This window comes from Lissotriton vulgaris, chromosome 12 (genome assembly GCF_964263255.1).
Source record: "Lissotriton vulgaris chromosome 12, aLisVul1.2, whole genome shotgun sequence".
NCBI lineage: Eukaryota > Metazoa > Chordata > Amphibia > Caudata > Salamandridae > Lissotriton > Lissotriton vulgaris.
The window spans coordinates 356,288,090-356,304,802 of NC_141700.1; the positions used below are offsets into that span (position 1 = coordinate 356,288,090).

The following is a 16,713-nucleotide window of genomic DNA, read 5'->3' on the forward strand; positions in this document are numbered from 1 at the left end:
ACCCCCGGGTGATAATGCGCTATATAATTTGAAATAAATAAAAAATGACTCTATTTCTCCCTGCGTTCTGTGACATTGTATTAAGGTATTAATTTAGCTGGAGTAGCTTTCATTCTTTTCTGATTCCCTTATTTGTAAAGCACAATCTATTACCCCAATTGGGCTATCTAGTAGAGTTCTACTAAACCAGTTAGTCTAAGTCTTGAGAGAGAAAATCAGAACAGCAAACAATGAGTCCACACACTAAACATCAGAGGAAAGGGCCGATTTTTAAGGATTTCTTACATTTTCGGGGTTTGCTCTCCTTCTGAAGATGCAATGGTAATTTACTACATTTTAAGGCACACGCCACAATATCGAAATTTAGTGAATTGTTTTATCAGTCTAAGGATTGGTAATTGGGAAGAACAGGGTGTGTGTCTCCTTTTCAACGGCACCACAGTAATAGAGGTGTATGTAAGATTACAGTGCAATTCATGTGAGCACCATAAACATACACACCCAACAACAGTAAAAAGATGCAATGGTAGTTTGTTCCATTTTAATGCTGCAACTAGGGAGAAGGCTCGATCTCCAAGTGAACAGCAATGTAGGCGTTTTTATTGCTTCTAAAAGGTTAGTTTCATCCTGGCAATCAGGCTAAGCCTGCAACATACTAATCGTTTGAGGGAATGCCGTCTTTGACTCTTCATTGGTACCATGTATTTGCTCTGAAAGTAAACATTTAATTTTAAACGAATAGACCTGAGAACACAAACTATTCTCACAGCTTTTCATTATATCTTATTTCCTTGCTGTCACCACTGTATAGGAGTAACTTTTCAATTTTTCCAGTTCCTCTACTTTGGTCAAAATTGTTTTCCAATTTTATCCCCAGTGATACCCTGCAATTTATTCCTTCAGAATCCCCTTAACCTTAATAGATACTGAGCCCCACGAAAGTGGTGATGAGGCGCTATGTGTCAGCACTGTGGTCGAAAGATGGTAAAGCAAATGTAGGTGCTTCTGTTGTAGGTCTCATCTTCCCCCCTCCTAATCCTTTGCCTGTAACACCCTGTCCTGACCATGGGACGTCTTGTGGGATGCTACTTTACAAGACAAGGAGAATGCAATCTTCTTCCCTATTCTCTGAGACCAGGTGGGCTTTGGGATGTCTGTGAGACTTGCACATCATTTTCCCCACATCCATCTCCTGCTTTTGCCTTTAGAACATTGAATTTCCTTCTGTTTGTGAACATTTATGAGCTCTTTAGTAATCCACTGGGAAGGTAAAGGTGAAACTGGGAAACTATTCATCCCAATCTCCTTTCTAGGAAACCCTTTGGCAGAAACTGAAAAGAGAAATCCATTAGTTAGCAATAGGCATCATTTGGCAAATAGTATTAGTTTTCCTATGCTCCAAGCTAATCTAGTCCTATTCTCAGACGATTTGTTCAGGTCTTATATGTGTTAGACGTTTTCTCCAATCCTGCAGTGTGTATGTAGATGTGCCAGGTGATAACAATGGAGTACACTTTTCCAGGGAGTGCGTTGTCAGTGTGGCAAGGGCTGTATTTATTCATGGGATGTCGTGGCGGTCTCCGGAGCAGATTGATTGGACTCCTTCAACACTAAAGACAACATTGTCAATGAAGGATTTTGTTTCTCCACTGTATTCGCCAAGAGCCAACACTTAAGATTGGAAGAGACTGCCATTGTGTTTTGGACCATGTTCCTATTTGTCACCAGGGTAAGGAGAATGCCAATTCAAGTCAAATGCTGTCATTAGAGGATCTTTTCTGCAGCAAGAAGCTTTTTGTGACAAGTAGGTAGTAAGAAGGGACACCTTTTATGCCAACAATCTTTTGCTCAAGATCAACTTTGTTTCTGGATCTCTAGAGGCCCAGTGAATCCTGTTCCAGCACTACAACATTGAAGTCTTCAGGCGGATAGAGGCATACATTTTCTGCAGTACTATAACACACCTTTAGAGAACTCTTGGGGCAGAGTAAAGGCCTTGTTCTTGACCTTTAGTCTAGGGAAAGCCGAGAACTTACCTTTTTTTGTGAGCATCATAAAACCTGACAACATGTAAAAGAAATGTTGTGGGAAATGTATTCACAAAGTTCTAACACCTTGAATGCTTTTCTGAGACTTAGATTCCAGAATAACAAAAAAATAATTTAGCGCCCAAGAAGAAGCTGAAAAATGGCCCATGTGGAAGCAAGTTGAGGACGTTTTTGATTCTATGCACACTTCTGCACTTGTTCCTGCTCTGGGGTATTTTATTCACTATATACCTCACTAGTAACAACCAACAACCCTACAAAAGCGAGCTTTATTTGTACATCCTTAGCGCCCACCTTCTGCTTGGATGAATTTTTCTCCAGATCAACTACTTACCTTGCACCACACAGGTTAGTTACCAGTCACCTCCATGCCATCCAGTCCATGGCCAGTCCTGTGACAAGCTTAAAACTTGCGATCACCCGCAGTCTCTTTTTGAACCTTCCATTGACTAAAACTCTAAACTTACATAGACCATTTCGTTTTTACTTTATTCAAGTAAAAAAATTGTGGTTTTGCTTTAAATTTTTCAGTGTTTAATATCATTGGTCATTCTTTATGGAATTTCCTTCATGCTGCCTTTACACTCTATTGCTGGAGCTGTTTATATTACTCTTTGCTGTATCTTAACTGTATCTCCTTCTGTTTTTCACCTTGAATTAGGCTAGACTACCAAAAGATGAGCCAGCACTACATTACGTAGACTTTGTTTTTTCTCTCTCTGAATCTCAGCCCATGCAAGGAGGATACCTTGTATCTAAAATGTTAAGCCTTTTTCAGATATCAAACTGCTAGCAGACCAGTGGCGTAATGAGAGGGGAACGAGTACGTCTTTATCATTGTAGAAGGTTTACCCAAAATAAGATTTGTAAAGAAATGTATGTCCTGTTTTAGGATACATAATAACGTGTTTTTTATACTGCACTTGTACAGTTTCGAAGTTCTCGAATACTATCACCAAATTGAATTGTGTCAATTTACTGGTTAGGGAAGAATAGGATGACCAGTCTGGTTTTCCAGATTCAAACTGGTGGCCTGGAGATAATCCCATATGTCAGATGACAGAGTTGAATTCTCTGAGCCGGCTTCCTAGCTCTTGTAGAATCTAATCCAGAATGTTCAGGCTGTAAAGCATAGAACAAAGTACTTTAATGGCTAAAGTGGATTGTCCTCATTCTGGCTGCCTCGTGAAACTTGTCTCCCTTCATGTAAAAATCAGCGTCTTTGAATCTGGTTTGATGCATAAAACCTGTAATGCAGGGCTTTACCCTGATGCGTACAAGAGTATCAAATATAATTCTTTTCCCCACCTGTATGTTGTAGTTTTTCTGTGCTGGCCAGTAACATTTACATAAACTGTGGTGGTGGAAGTAGTGTTCCATATAGGATAGTATATTTGCTAATGCTGTATAATAAGTAATACTTGCTATTTTTCTCTTTTTTTCACCACAGTTCTTAGTGGACTTTGTTCAAATGACTGCCCCGATCATGCAAAAGTAAGTAGACCAGTTCACTCTTCTCTATATTATATGCACACTTGACTTTTGAAGATATTACCTGCACACAGAACTAAAATGTAAATCAAGGAGTTGACGTTTTCATGTCTGCTTGGCCACAGATCCTTCATGACTATATACAGAGAGAGATGGCAGTTTTCGTCTAATGCCTCATACCTTATACTATTGGTTTGGGTCATGCTTAATTTAGTCTTGTTGGAAACGGCTTTCCTATTGATGTGCTTGTTCTCTGTAAACATATGGACTATAACTTCCTGTAGTCTCGTGAGTAAGACGTGGTGGAAAATTGCTGAATGAGTAGAATCCCTTTGACTGTGAGATTTACACTTCTCTGTCACACTTTTATTAGCATTAAAATGTTTTTTCACAACTGGAGTACTTTTAATAGGTGCTGTGAATCTTCACTCCGGATGTACAAAATACTCTCTCTGCTATATGGGTCTTTTACAATAATTATTGAGTTTTGCGTACAAGCTAAAGCAGTGCTTGAAATGGAAAAATAGAAGTGCAGGTACTCTGTACCAGTGTTACTGCTTGTTTCTGAGAAGTGCTGGTACTCTCCAATTAAAAGTTTAGTATTTCTCTTGAGAAGTGCCGGTACTCTCCTTCTCAAAATAAAAAAGTTCTGGTACTCTGTACCGGACAGTACCGGCCCATTTAAAGCTCTGAGCTAAAGTAGATAAACTAAAATGCCTCCTGAAAGACGTGTCTGTTAGGTATGTAAAGGTACTCACGTAAAGTGGCTCCTAGACTCTTATCCCATGTGAACCGTACTCAGAATTCAGGAAATACTTTATTTTTATTTATGCATCCAGAAAGTACGCAATCCAGGTTAAACACGAAATATAAGAGAATGCACGTTTAAGTACAAATTAAAATACTATAAAATACAATATCATATTAGATAAAAATGCAATGAGATGCAATAGTTCAAGTGCAATTAAAACATATCAATCTGTAAAGAAAAATTGTTTTTAAATTACTCAAAGTGCATCGTTCTTAGTGACTGCACAGCGGATCTCAGAAAAGAGCCAACATAGAGACAGGAATCAATGTCAGTGAGTTGTTGTAGGAAGTGAAAGGCTGAACTACACTGCCCAAAATTCTGAGACCTCACAAATGGAATTAAAAATTGTTTTGTATAAAATTCATAGAAAAAGATCAAATGTAACATTGCCCGAATCTACCATCACAGGGGCATGGGCAAGTACCAGGGTTTTTTTGATACCCTAGTAGAAAACAGAGTAAGTACTTAACGGCCCCCTCCCTAAAATGAAAAAATACATCTTTCCCAATGCCTGTGTGCCAGGGGCGGCCCCTCCATAATGACGGAGAAGCTTCACCCCACTGGTCAGTCAGTCAGTCAGCAGTCAGCGAAAAATAAAATGATCGCTGACTGACTGAACCAATGCAAGCAGTGTAGGGAGGGGCGGGCCGGCATAGCAGCGAGAAGTGTTAAGCCGGCCAAACAGACATGCACCTTAGATTTCTCCAACGCGCTGTGTTGCACAGCTGGGTTGGAGCGATATCACAGACTTCTAGGCACTGTCTCAGCCGCTCAGACCAATCCTGGAGCTGCTCTCATGCTATTGAGAGCAGCATCAACATTGGGTGGGGATACTGTGCCCCAGTGCATGCAGGGAGAAGAGCCGGAGAAGAGGACTGCAGTGGCCACCTTGTCAGGTTTAAAAAATATATTAATCCCCCCATCACTTTAGTATTGCGACAGTCGCCACTACTGTGTGCACTAGGCAAATATTGAGTCGGCACACTATCAAGGTTCAGGTGCAAGCAGACTGCTATAGAGGGCTTTAGCACTTCCACAGTCGAGCATGATTAAGTATTAGTGTTTTCAAGGCTCCATAAAGACGCAAGACAGCCCAATCTCCTGGAATGTTTTCTTCACATACGCTGGCTATCCATGGTATGCTTAGGCCTTTATCGCATGCTAAACGATCCTTAATAACATCTCTCTTAAGGGCCGGCCTCCTCAGTTCTCCAAATAGATAGCCACAATAGTAAGGGGCGAGCTCTGATATAGTCGAACATATAAGTCATACCCAGCTCCTAGTGGCTAATAAAATGGGAGGAGGATAAAGGGGCTGAGAAGACCTTTCTACAAAAGCGATTTTTCTCCACCTGAATGGCTTCACAGATGGCATTACTCAATATGCTGGCTCTGTACGTTGCGACAGGAATGCACTGGGTCGCATAAATCTGCAAATGTGGTGAGAGTGCCCTCCCCACAAGGGGCAGAGGTAGACTAAAAAGGGAGCCAGCTGCTCTAGGTAGCTTCAGCCTGTGGTATGTGAGATGTTAGGTGCCCAAGATCCAGCTGAATTAAAGATGACCCCAAAATGAAAGAAGGTGCTGGTTCTTTCTAAGCAGTTGATACCAACTGCAAGCGTGGAATCCTGAATACGCTTAGGAAGGGTGGAAACCTGAATATGCATAATATTTGACTTCAGAAAGTTTGCTTGAAGATTAAAATCAGCCATGAATTGGGTAAAGGAGCACACCAGCAAACGCAGAGCTTTCAGAGTGCAAACCATCAGCACTGCGTCAGCATATAGCAAGGTAAGGAGTGAAGCACCATTCACCCTGGGAACATCGGGAGTAATGGTAGTTAGATAAGGGCTGAGCTTTTAATATCGAGTATAAAACGTTAGGGGGCCAAAACGCAGCCTTGCCGCACACCTCAGAAGATTTTAATCTCATTGGAGACTTCGCCATTAGGCCCGAACATTGTGAGCCTTACTCTTGGCTCACAGCTTTCAAGAGTTGGGAATAGATGCATAGGTGACACAACCTACTACTGATGGTTTTTCCTTTCATGCAATTGGTTTTCCTAGTACATTTTATATTAAAATGCAGCCTCTGCATAACTGTGATGCATGATTGGCATATTTTTGCAGCCTTAATATGTTTAAGTAACTTTCAAATCAGTATCGCAAAACATTGCTCTCCATACCAATCCTATAAATGTGCAAAGTATTACTGTTTTGGCATTCACAGTTTTGCCTTTGTAAGTTATTTTTTCCATACCAAGGAGGTACATGGTAGAGAATTCCTTGTTCAATTCAATTCAATTAAAATAAGCTTTATTCTATTTTAGTCATTTAAAATCATTTAAACTCACAAATGCATCCATATTCATAAAAACGAATAAAACATTTGATATATACATTAGTTAAAAATACATTATCTATCACAAAGTGCATAAAGTGCTTTTCAGGTAAGAGTAGATTAACCTACAGAGTCATTCAGGCCACACTTTGATCCGAGTAAGTTTGTTCATTGACACTTTTCCTGACTGTCAGTATATTTTTCAGAAAACCAGACATGGCACATACAGATAAAATACTGTCTAAAAATTGTAAGTATAACAAATCTGGTCTACATTGTCTCCAACCTGCCAATTTTAACAAAGGGAGGATCCATCTAGCTATTTTACTTGCATAAAATTTACAAAACAATGTCACATGGATGGTAGATTGTGGTGACACGTTATCGCAGGGGCAAGGAGAAAGTTCTCTGGACCCATGATTTATCCCTGGATAACTGACCAGACGATGGAAACTACTAAACCTAAAACAAGCTAAAAGGTATCTATTGTATCCCTCAGTGCAACATAAGAGATACGGTTGGTTATCATACATGATAAAGGTCATTTGATGTTGGACTACCATCCCTTTATTTATCTCCAGGGCGGCTCTAAGTGACTCTAAATGGGTCACACAGGTTAATTTTAGCTCCTTTCTGGAGATAGAATACATTTTCTCTGGGGTAAAGTAGTAATCTGGGTGCCCTATGTCCCTTAGGAATTTTTTAACATAACTCAACCATGTGATCCTATTGGCGTGGTCCAGATTAATCGAGTCCTTGATTATCTCTCTGTGCTGTTAGTGGTCCATACACAATGCCATAGAAGTACAGGTTGCATTTTTATAATATCAGAGATGTAAGAGATACCCAGCTCGCTATGATAGGCGGTTTGTAAGCATTGGACTATCTTAAAAAAGCTCTGTTTGCCGATCTCAAACTTCAGTGTGAGACTGCTTTGCTACTCTTCATAAACAGTGCCAAAGACTCTCGCCAAAGCTGAGAGCCAGGGGTGGATTCTACACGTTGGGTAGCAACATTTAGTGGCTGCTCCTCCGCTAAGGCGGAGGAGCGTCACCCCACTGCCTTGAAACACTAAAAGAAAGGAAAAAATAAAATGATAATAACGTAATGTTATTGTAATTTTATTTTGTCCTCCTTCCGCTAAAGCTTTGTGTGACAGGGCGAGCAGCAGAGCAGGAGAGGAGTGGTAGTACCTTCCTAAGTCCGCCATGACTGTTTTGGCCGGCCCTCTCGGGCAGACCATACCGTCATGCACACTTTCCCTGTTTTCCATGCAGGCTGCATTACAGTCTGCCTGGAGAACATGCCCAGGCCTCCAGTCCCTGGCTGAGCGCAGAAGCGTAGTACTCAGACCAAACACAACGCTGCATTGCAGCATTGTGATTGGTCAGAGGAGACTGGGTGCTTACCAATCACAACACTGCATTGCAGCATTGTGATTGGTTAGGGGAGGCTGGCTGCCTGCTTCCTGTTTGATTCCTGACGTGAGAAGAGATGACGGAGAGATGCGGCGGTAAGGTACGTTTAAAAAAGAAAAAGAAATTTTAAATATCCTTTACTCCCGCCCCACCACCCCTGATCCATGCTGGCCACTCCTGGCAGCATTGACTCTGAAATATGCAGAACTTGATTTCAAGGGAGCACATCTTAAGTAATTGTCTTCCTGAGCTTTATCAACATTTTGGTTGATACCAAATTTACTGACACTTCCTCCTCCCCCCGAACTTGCTCACCGCTGAACCTTCAAAAACAGTAGCAAGGAAGGTGGAAATCCACCTAGTGATGTTTTACGGCTCCTATGTTTCAGCTATCATAGCCACGGTATTCTCTGCAGTAGATGGAAGCAGAGTTTTTCTGGAAAGCATCATAGTAATGACGTGACAAAATGGATAGCTAATGTGGGTTTAGTTACAGAGTGTGACCCTAATGGAATGAAAGGATGGGGAGCTGTACCTACTTTCTCTGAGTGGATGGGAGATAGATCTTGAAGGACAGAGGGAGTTGGCTGAGGACAGTGAGAGATATTTCCAGAAGGATCAATGATTGGAGTCCCAGTAACTGCAATGAAAAATGCATGTTCAGGATAGACCATCGAGGAAAGGCTGGCTACCCAAGAACAGCTCCTACCTAGACAGTTGTCTAGAATAGCATCCACAGCGTGGAGCAGGACTGCTGCATGACCTTTATTACCATGCATGGAGTGGAAGGATATGCTTGGAGTTGAGTTCCTCAGCACTAGAAATTTTCTCCTGATTAGAGGAACTGTGGATGTGTAAAGGTGCCGGTAATTTCCTCATTGTAGACATAGCGTCCTGATGGCGTATGTATGCTACCCAGCCACTGGGAGGAGGGCCTGGGACCTTGCTTTTCAGAAAATGAAGAGGACAGTGATCCTATGATGAGGCACTTGGAGAATATGGCTTGGGTTGGGTGAGAATGTCTTCTAGTTTGATTTATCAGCCCTCCTAACACACAGTGGTGAACTCTAGCTGATGTGATGGGGCAGGATCTTGTGTTTGCAGGATCTGAAGGACCAGTGATGTACTGAGACCATGGTTTTGGGGTATACACAGACATGTTGAAGAGGATTATGCTGGTGTTGGCTCATGTTAACAAAGCCTCCGCAGCGTTTGAAGCAGTAAGACAGAAACCCAAGATTTAGCCAAGGTTGATTTTCCACACTACATTGTATTCTGCCAAAAGAAAACCATTTCCACAGAAGAAGCGAAGACTGAGGTCTATAACTTTGCAGCAACATTTGCTGATGTCACAGGCTCTGCTCCCCTAGTAGATGCTAAGAGTAGTCATTATAGACTTCCAGAAAGCCTGTGTCTGCTGAGCAGAAGCAACCTTAGGAGGAAAGCTTACCGATGGTGTTTCCTTTAATAGAGGTGTAGCCTTGGAAGAAATAGTATTTTGTGTAAAGTCTGAGTTGCCTAGGAAGAAGAGGAAGATGATGTTTCCTTTGATGATTTCAAGTGCACATAGGAAGTTATAAAGAGCTTAACCTCGCTGTTTATTTTAGCCTTGTGGTGTATACGTTTCTACAATTTACATGGCATTGGATCACGTGATTTTCGAAGACACCACATATACTGGGAATGATGTTCTGTAACAAACATCTGCTTTCTGCATAGTGAACATTGCTTTAAGCGCGAAGATTATTTTTTTTTTATTTTTTTTAAATTTATTTATTTATTGATTCAGCTTATAAAGCGCACTGTCACCTTGCAGGCATCCAGGCGCTGGTGGCTCGAAAAGGCAGGAGCATGTGTCAAAGACATGGTCAGGCATCTAGGTCTTGGGGAACAGCCAGGTTTCTACACTTTTTCTGAATGGGAGGAGCTCCCTTATTTGTCTGATCTCCCTGTGGAGTCTATTCGACAGTTTGGCCGCTGCAACCCCCAAAAGATCTACCCCCTGACCTAACTTTCCTAAACCTTTGTTCCTTCACCAGTCTCGCCTGGGGGGGACATATCCCCAAACCACAGTTTTCTGAAGATAAAACGTTGATATAGCAGAGCTGCAGCTTGCAAATCTACCACAATACTCTTACTATTGGAAGTGTGAAGACTCAGGTGGAAATATGCTGCACTTGCTATGGTCCTGTAGGTTCTTTGAAACCTTTTAGTGTGAGGTAGCAAGTACCATGATTTCCTCGACTGAGGAACTGCAGGCTTTTCCCCTGCACTGGTCTTTCTGTGAGGCCAAGGGGAATACTCCTGCCTTGGGCATCCAGTGGTTCCAATGCCAACATAAATTACATTGAGGACAACGGGAATCCTTGCTTCATGCCCCTGTGTATCGGGTAAGCTTGTCATATGTGGACTTAAGTACGTGCTATTGCAGTGAAGGAGATTTTGACCAGATATCTCCTCCATCACAATGTTTGTGTGGGGAGAAGGGTGAAAGGTTGAAACGGGATGGGGGTAGACTTCCGCCACTTACAGTAGAAAATAATCCGGTCGAAAAATCTGTAGAACCCACTTTCTGGCCATCCTTGCAAGAAAGATGTCACCCGCCCTCAAGCTGGAAAGTTATGCAAAAGTAGCTGTAAAGGCTCTGAGTGGATGTCTTATTGTTATAAAGGATGAAGATGATGCAGCAGTGTGACATCTTCCACCACCCCTTTCTCTTAAGACATGAAAAGACTGCTGCTGCAATTGCAGTACTACATGTCTCTGTCTGAGCCCCCCCCCCCCTGATTTTCTTGACGATCCACCCCTTCCAAAGGTCATAGCTGTAGACAGGGAGGCCCTAGCGGCACCTATAACAGCCGCTGAGGCCATTAAAGAGCTTCCTCGGAACAAAACACTGGGCCTCAATGGCCTACAGGTGGGATTTTATGCTACTTTCGTTACCCAAGCGGTTCCTTAACTGGAACGGCTATACCAACCCTCGTTAGACAAAGGAGCCTTGCCCTTTACCATGGTACAGGCCCTGGTGATTTTGCTACTAATGCCAGACAGAGACCCTACCGACATAACTTCTCACAGAGCCCTGCCCCTGTTGAATACTTAGATTAAGGTGCTGAGTAAAGTGTTGGCTCACCGACGCCTCCCCCTCCTGCCAAAGCATTGTTCATGCAGACCAATGTGGCTTTGTACCTGGACGTAGCACATCCCTAAACATATGAAGGCTGTCATGTAATGGATGTGACCCCTGATATACTTCCTGCAGCGGGCTGTCTAGCACTTGACCTTTGCCAAGCTTTTGATGCCCTGGACTGGGACTACTTGTTGGATGTTCTGTGCCGGTTTGGTATTCCCCCCAGCTATATCAGATGGGTTACTCTACTGTACACCTCCTGCAGTACTCACAGAATGCCTCATTTATCCCGCTTGCGTGATAACTTGTGTCCAGGTCTGTGTATGGATCTCAAGTCTAGGGACCGATTGAATGCAGGGAACGATTTTCTGAGAAGCTGGGTGAGTAGGGTGCCCGATTTATAAGCATCTGTATGCAGTTTCCGCGTATAGGATCAGTTGTCAATGACACGCAAGCGCTCTAGAAGTTCTGCGGATTTTAACCGCAAGGTTCCATCAAGATTACAGGCGCTTTAGGGTAGCAGCCTCTAATTTGCCGATCAGCAACAATCTCCTATGCAACCTCAATTGCAGCAGCAGTCTTTTCATGTCTTAAGAGAAAGGGTGGTGGAAGATGTCACACTGCTGCATCATCTTCATCCTTTATAACAATAAGACATCCACTCAGAGCCTTTACAGCTACTTTTGCATAACTTTCCAGCTTGAGGGCGGGTGACATCTTTCTTGCAAGGATGGCCAGAAAGTGCCTGGGTTCTACAGATTTTTCGACCGGATTATTTTCTACTGTAAGTGGCGGAAGTCTACCCCCATCCCGTTTCAACCTTTCACCCTTCTCCCCACACAAACATTGTGATGGAGGAGATGAAAAATGTCTAAATCAGCAATGCGCTGCCTACATTTGAGCTGTTTTTCAGCGCGCTATGTCGAAACAAAGATGGTTTTGTGCAAACTGGTATCCGAGTAAGCTGTTTCGAGCAAGCTAGTATAAGCAGAGCAACCTATCCATCATGTGGATTGCAGAAAAGACCACAAAATAATTGTTATGTAAGCGCATTCTCAGTGTACGCTTAGAACGCTGCTGTCTAGAGGGAACATATATTTTAGTATGCATACTTGTACGAATGTATGATGGTATTCTGCAAACCGGAATCCTGCTGTGCCTTCACAGTGCTGTCATTAGAACAAATGCGTTTTTAGTACGCATTTGTTTAGCATGCAAGCCGTTATAACGACTTGCCTTAGGGGGGCGCTGGATTTTGCAATAGGATAATTTACTATTCCAACTCCAGTCTGCACAAGGTGTTGGACTTTAAATCCAACACAATTCCACCAATGCGCCCCCTTAGGCAAGTCGTTATAACGACTCGCGTCCTGAACGAATGCGTATTAAAGACGCGCTAGATCTATTGCAGGCGCTGTGAAGGTACAGCAGGATTCCGGCTTCGTTCTTAAGGACATTTCCCTTGTTGTACACAAGGCCTGGCAAAGCGCATGGGCCTTGTGTTAGCTGTTAGCCTTTTTGCTTTATTTTTAATTTTATTTTGCTGTGGTATTTATAAAACTATTTTTGTGGGAGCAGCCAGGCCCTCTCCAGTATTAAAAAAAAGAAAAAAGTGGGAAAGAGCAAAACTATTTTAGCCATTAAAAAGCGCACATGACACTGAAGGGAAATATTTTGTGTGCGAATGTGCCCCTTGTGGAACAACACAAGGTTGTCTTTGACAGTGGCTGAAGTGAACTTACCTATTGCCCCATGCTGTATGCTGCAACAGGTGAGGTTGTGAATGACACGGTAAAAGACCAATGTATTCCAATTGCCAGCTGAAAGACTCTATAAGTAGGAAAATTATATGCTTTAGTAAAAGCAAAAGGTCTTGGCTAACGCCAGACCTAAAATAGCATTTGTACTAGTATGGCATTGTCTGAAATTAAATAGTGCAGAACGACAACACAAAATAACTGTTCAGAATGTTGCTTCCATTCACAAACCGGGTATTTCACATGTGTGCAACCAAACTACCTAGTAAGCAAAATAAATATTAAATTAGTACGTTTTTTCAAAATTGTTTAAAATAATGCACCCTAAACCATTTTAACAAGTTTGACGCTTTTTCAAGAGGTTGTTACAGTGCCTTATGAAGAGGAGGAGTTGAGGCCTATCATATATTCAGAGTAGAGCCCCCCCACAACCCCAAAGAATAGATTTCAGCTATTTTAAATCCGTTATCAGTGTTCTCGCCAACATGAGGGGAAGTGTGGTGGGGGGGGGGGGGGCAGAGCATTTTCTACTGTGCAGTGTGGGTGCTTTAGTTTTGGAATTTTGAAATAGTGGCACAACAGTTTGACGAACATGGTAATTAGAAAATAACCAAACATCAAAATACACAAAGAATTTGTTTGAAGTTTCTGGTTGCCCACAGCTGAGGTACTCCCAGTGACCTAATGTACATTTAATGTGGCCAACTATATTGTGGTTGTGGGTAAGAAGAATAGGCTTTTTTATGAGTTATGCGGCGAGTCTGCATGTCCTCACATTGGTACAAGGTTCCGGGGCGTTTACCACGTCCATATGGATCAAATGCAAGTAATGTTAGATGGCTTGTAATGTGTATAAGTCACTTGATTTTTCGAGGAGCACATGAGCACTCTTAAGAAGGATACAGATCTCAAGTAGGGAACAAGATAAAGAACATACTTTATTAAGTATAGCCTGGAAAGAAACTGCCCACAAAAACTATCTTTCATAATAATTTTAGTAGAATCCAGATGTACAAAAACATGAAACTTCCCAACTTCTTCCTTCTCAGGAAAATTGTGACAATGTTGTGCAGTCATGGGCATCTATTAGAATCTAATAATCTCCATAATCTAAACCAACTGGCAGCTCTTTTGGTTGTGTTGCTGAGTGTAGATGTTTTGACTCCAGTTTGGCCTTAATCTGGCAGGGGCCCCTCCAAAGCGGGGTGGGGGTATGTTGGCAGGGGCCCCTCCAAAGCGGGGTTGGGGGTATGTTGGCAGGGCCCCCTCCAAAGCAGGGTGGGCGTATGTTGGCAGGGCCCCCTCCAAAGCGGGTGTGAGTATGTTGGCAGGTCCGTGTGGGAGGCTTGTGTTTCTGCTCTTTGTGCTGCAGCTCAGATAAGTATTTTTTATTTTTTGTTGCAACAAAATGTAACAGGATTTGTTCCTAAATTATTGTAATTTTATCGAATACACCACTGTCAGCCATTTGTGTTTATATATGTATATGTCTCAAATGCACAGCATTTCAGGCGGGGTAATGGACAGCTATGCACTCTGGTGAAAACAGGTTAACTGCAGAGCGCTGCGGGGCACTCATTTGTACAAAAACGCATCAGGGAGACATTTGGTAAGATCAAATTTAACAGGTTTATCCACTGAAATAACATAAAGTGCCACCAAACACTACTTTAAACAGACCAATGTTCGCTTACCAAATTCAGTGCCAGTAGATCTCCACTAGTCAATAAAAAAATGCCAGGAACGCTTGGGAATGGCGCCCATATCCCAAAGTGAGAGCACAATCCAGTTAGTAAAGCTGACCTCTACCCAGCAGTACCATTCGTGGGCACCAAACTGTAGCAAGAACTGGACCACCCCTAAATGGGATCTTTCTTTTCCGAATCCTGTTGACTTTGTTGTTACATTTCGCCGTTATGTGTATTTTCTTTTCCCGATTACCCAGCTGTGCATAATTACAAGAACTTTAAAAAGTCTGGATAATTATTAGTGTATTTGGCATCGGTTGCCTAGCGACAAAGGGATGGAAAAGCAAGGTTGGTGTTTAGAAGGAAAAGGTCATGTTATACTCTGTTTTACGAAGACTTTAGATGATTTCTAATAATGTCGGATTGGTGCACATGCTTTGTTTCTTCAAACTTCCCACCCTAGGGGGTCGTGTGCCCTGCACATTAAATTAAGTGGGGCCGAGAGCTCAGAAATTATCGAATGGTTTGAAACATCCCCAGTGACAACCCTTCTGCATGCTCGGTGCAGGCTGCAGTTCCACCAGGCCATTGGGCTGCAGCCAGTCATCTGCTTCACATTTGCATTTGTTGATGAGAGCTCATTGGTAGCAGAGGCATGGCTGCTTTCTGCACCACTGACCGGAGCTGTCTGCAGAGAATGCGAAGTGTTTGTAACCGCTGTCCTTGCATTCCCCTCCCTTATCTGTTGCTGCTTTTTGTAAAGCTCCCTTGCACAGTGTGGAAGATACAATACTGGCAAGTTCATTTAAAGATGGTACAAAAATGACAAGTGTACCTATTTAGTTGATGCAATGACCTACGTTTTACCCTATACAAATAGGTTAAAAAAAATGTTGTACATTTTTTTAGTTATTCCACTAATTGTATACATATTTCAGTAATATCTCAAGCAAACCCTCAGTTATCCCTATTTTTCCCTGGTGATTGAATTATGTTAGTCATTTATTACACCACACTAGTAAATGAATTGCCTAAAGGCACTGTTGTTTGTGAACAGTCGAGTTCGGATACATAGGGCCCGATTACAAGTTTAGCGGTGCGGCAGCAGACCGCCAAACCCAAGTGTTTCTCATGCCTGGCAGGCATTTTTTGGGCGTTCCCACGGCGGTGTTTCTGAAAATGGGCACTGTAATGGGAACGCCCAAAAAAAGTTCCTGCACGGCATGGTCTCTAAAGTCCGTTCAGTGCAGGGACTCGGGTGCATGCACCCCATGGCCCTGAGGAGACAGCAGGCCCTGAAGGGCCCCACTTGTTTCCTATATGCCATAGTTTTAATGGAGGAGGAACTGCCATGAAAACAGTGGCGGAGAGGAAACTCGTGTTCGCCAAACATATTGCTGCCTCTACACCGCCGCACCACCTCCAGGGAATTGCGGTTCACTGGCAGCATTTGCACTGCAATGGCAGTCCAACTGCCCTAGTTGTAATAGGGGGGTCGGAGCAGCAGTGCCTGGGCTGCCGTGCCTCCACGGGCCAGACTCGTAATCCGGCCCATAGTGTTGAAATCCTTGTGGCCTTGAGGAGGAGGGTTAAACATTTTGGAAGCTCAGTGTTTTAAGTTGTTTTCCTCATAGCTGTGATAGTGGGATGTAGATACTTGGAGTGTAGCAGGAGATGTTCTTCTGATGCAAAAATGGCGTTTTAAAGTGAGGTGCAGTACATGCAGAGGAAGCTATAAAGTACAAGTTGCCGCTGCCTCAATTTTCTGTACAGTATTTATATTTTATGCAGTCTGTCCATATGGAATTCTGAAAATCGCATGCCCAGTCCCTGTCCCTGTGCATGTTCATATTTGAATTTCATGACAGAGCACACAACTATAAGGATTTTTGGCAATGTATTGTAGGGTCTATCAGAAGAGTCGTGGGCGGCAGGTAGTTGGCCACTCTTGTAGCAAAGTTCATTTTGGTATTTATGCAGAATTCATTGTTATGTGGTTTTTCCACACTACAGTGTAAGTGGTGAAGGTGA

The 16,713-nt window shown here is 42.7% G+C and overlaps 1 protein-coding gene across 1 annotated transcript in view; it reads left to right on the forward strand.

The window, feature by feature from the left end:
* Positions 1 to 16,713, forward strand: part of ITFG1 (integrin alpha FG-GAP repeat containing 1) — a 1,017,137-nt gene that overhangs the window by 787,182 nt on the left and 213,242 nt on the right. The window contains exon 13 of the mRNA XM_086945125.1: positions 3,499 to 3,542. Within this exon, the coding sequence (XP_086801251.1) occupies positions 3,499 to 3,542 (44 nt within the window). The remainder of the gene's footprint in view (positions 1 to 3,498; positions 3,543 to 16,713) is intronic.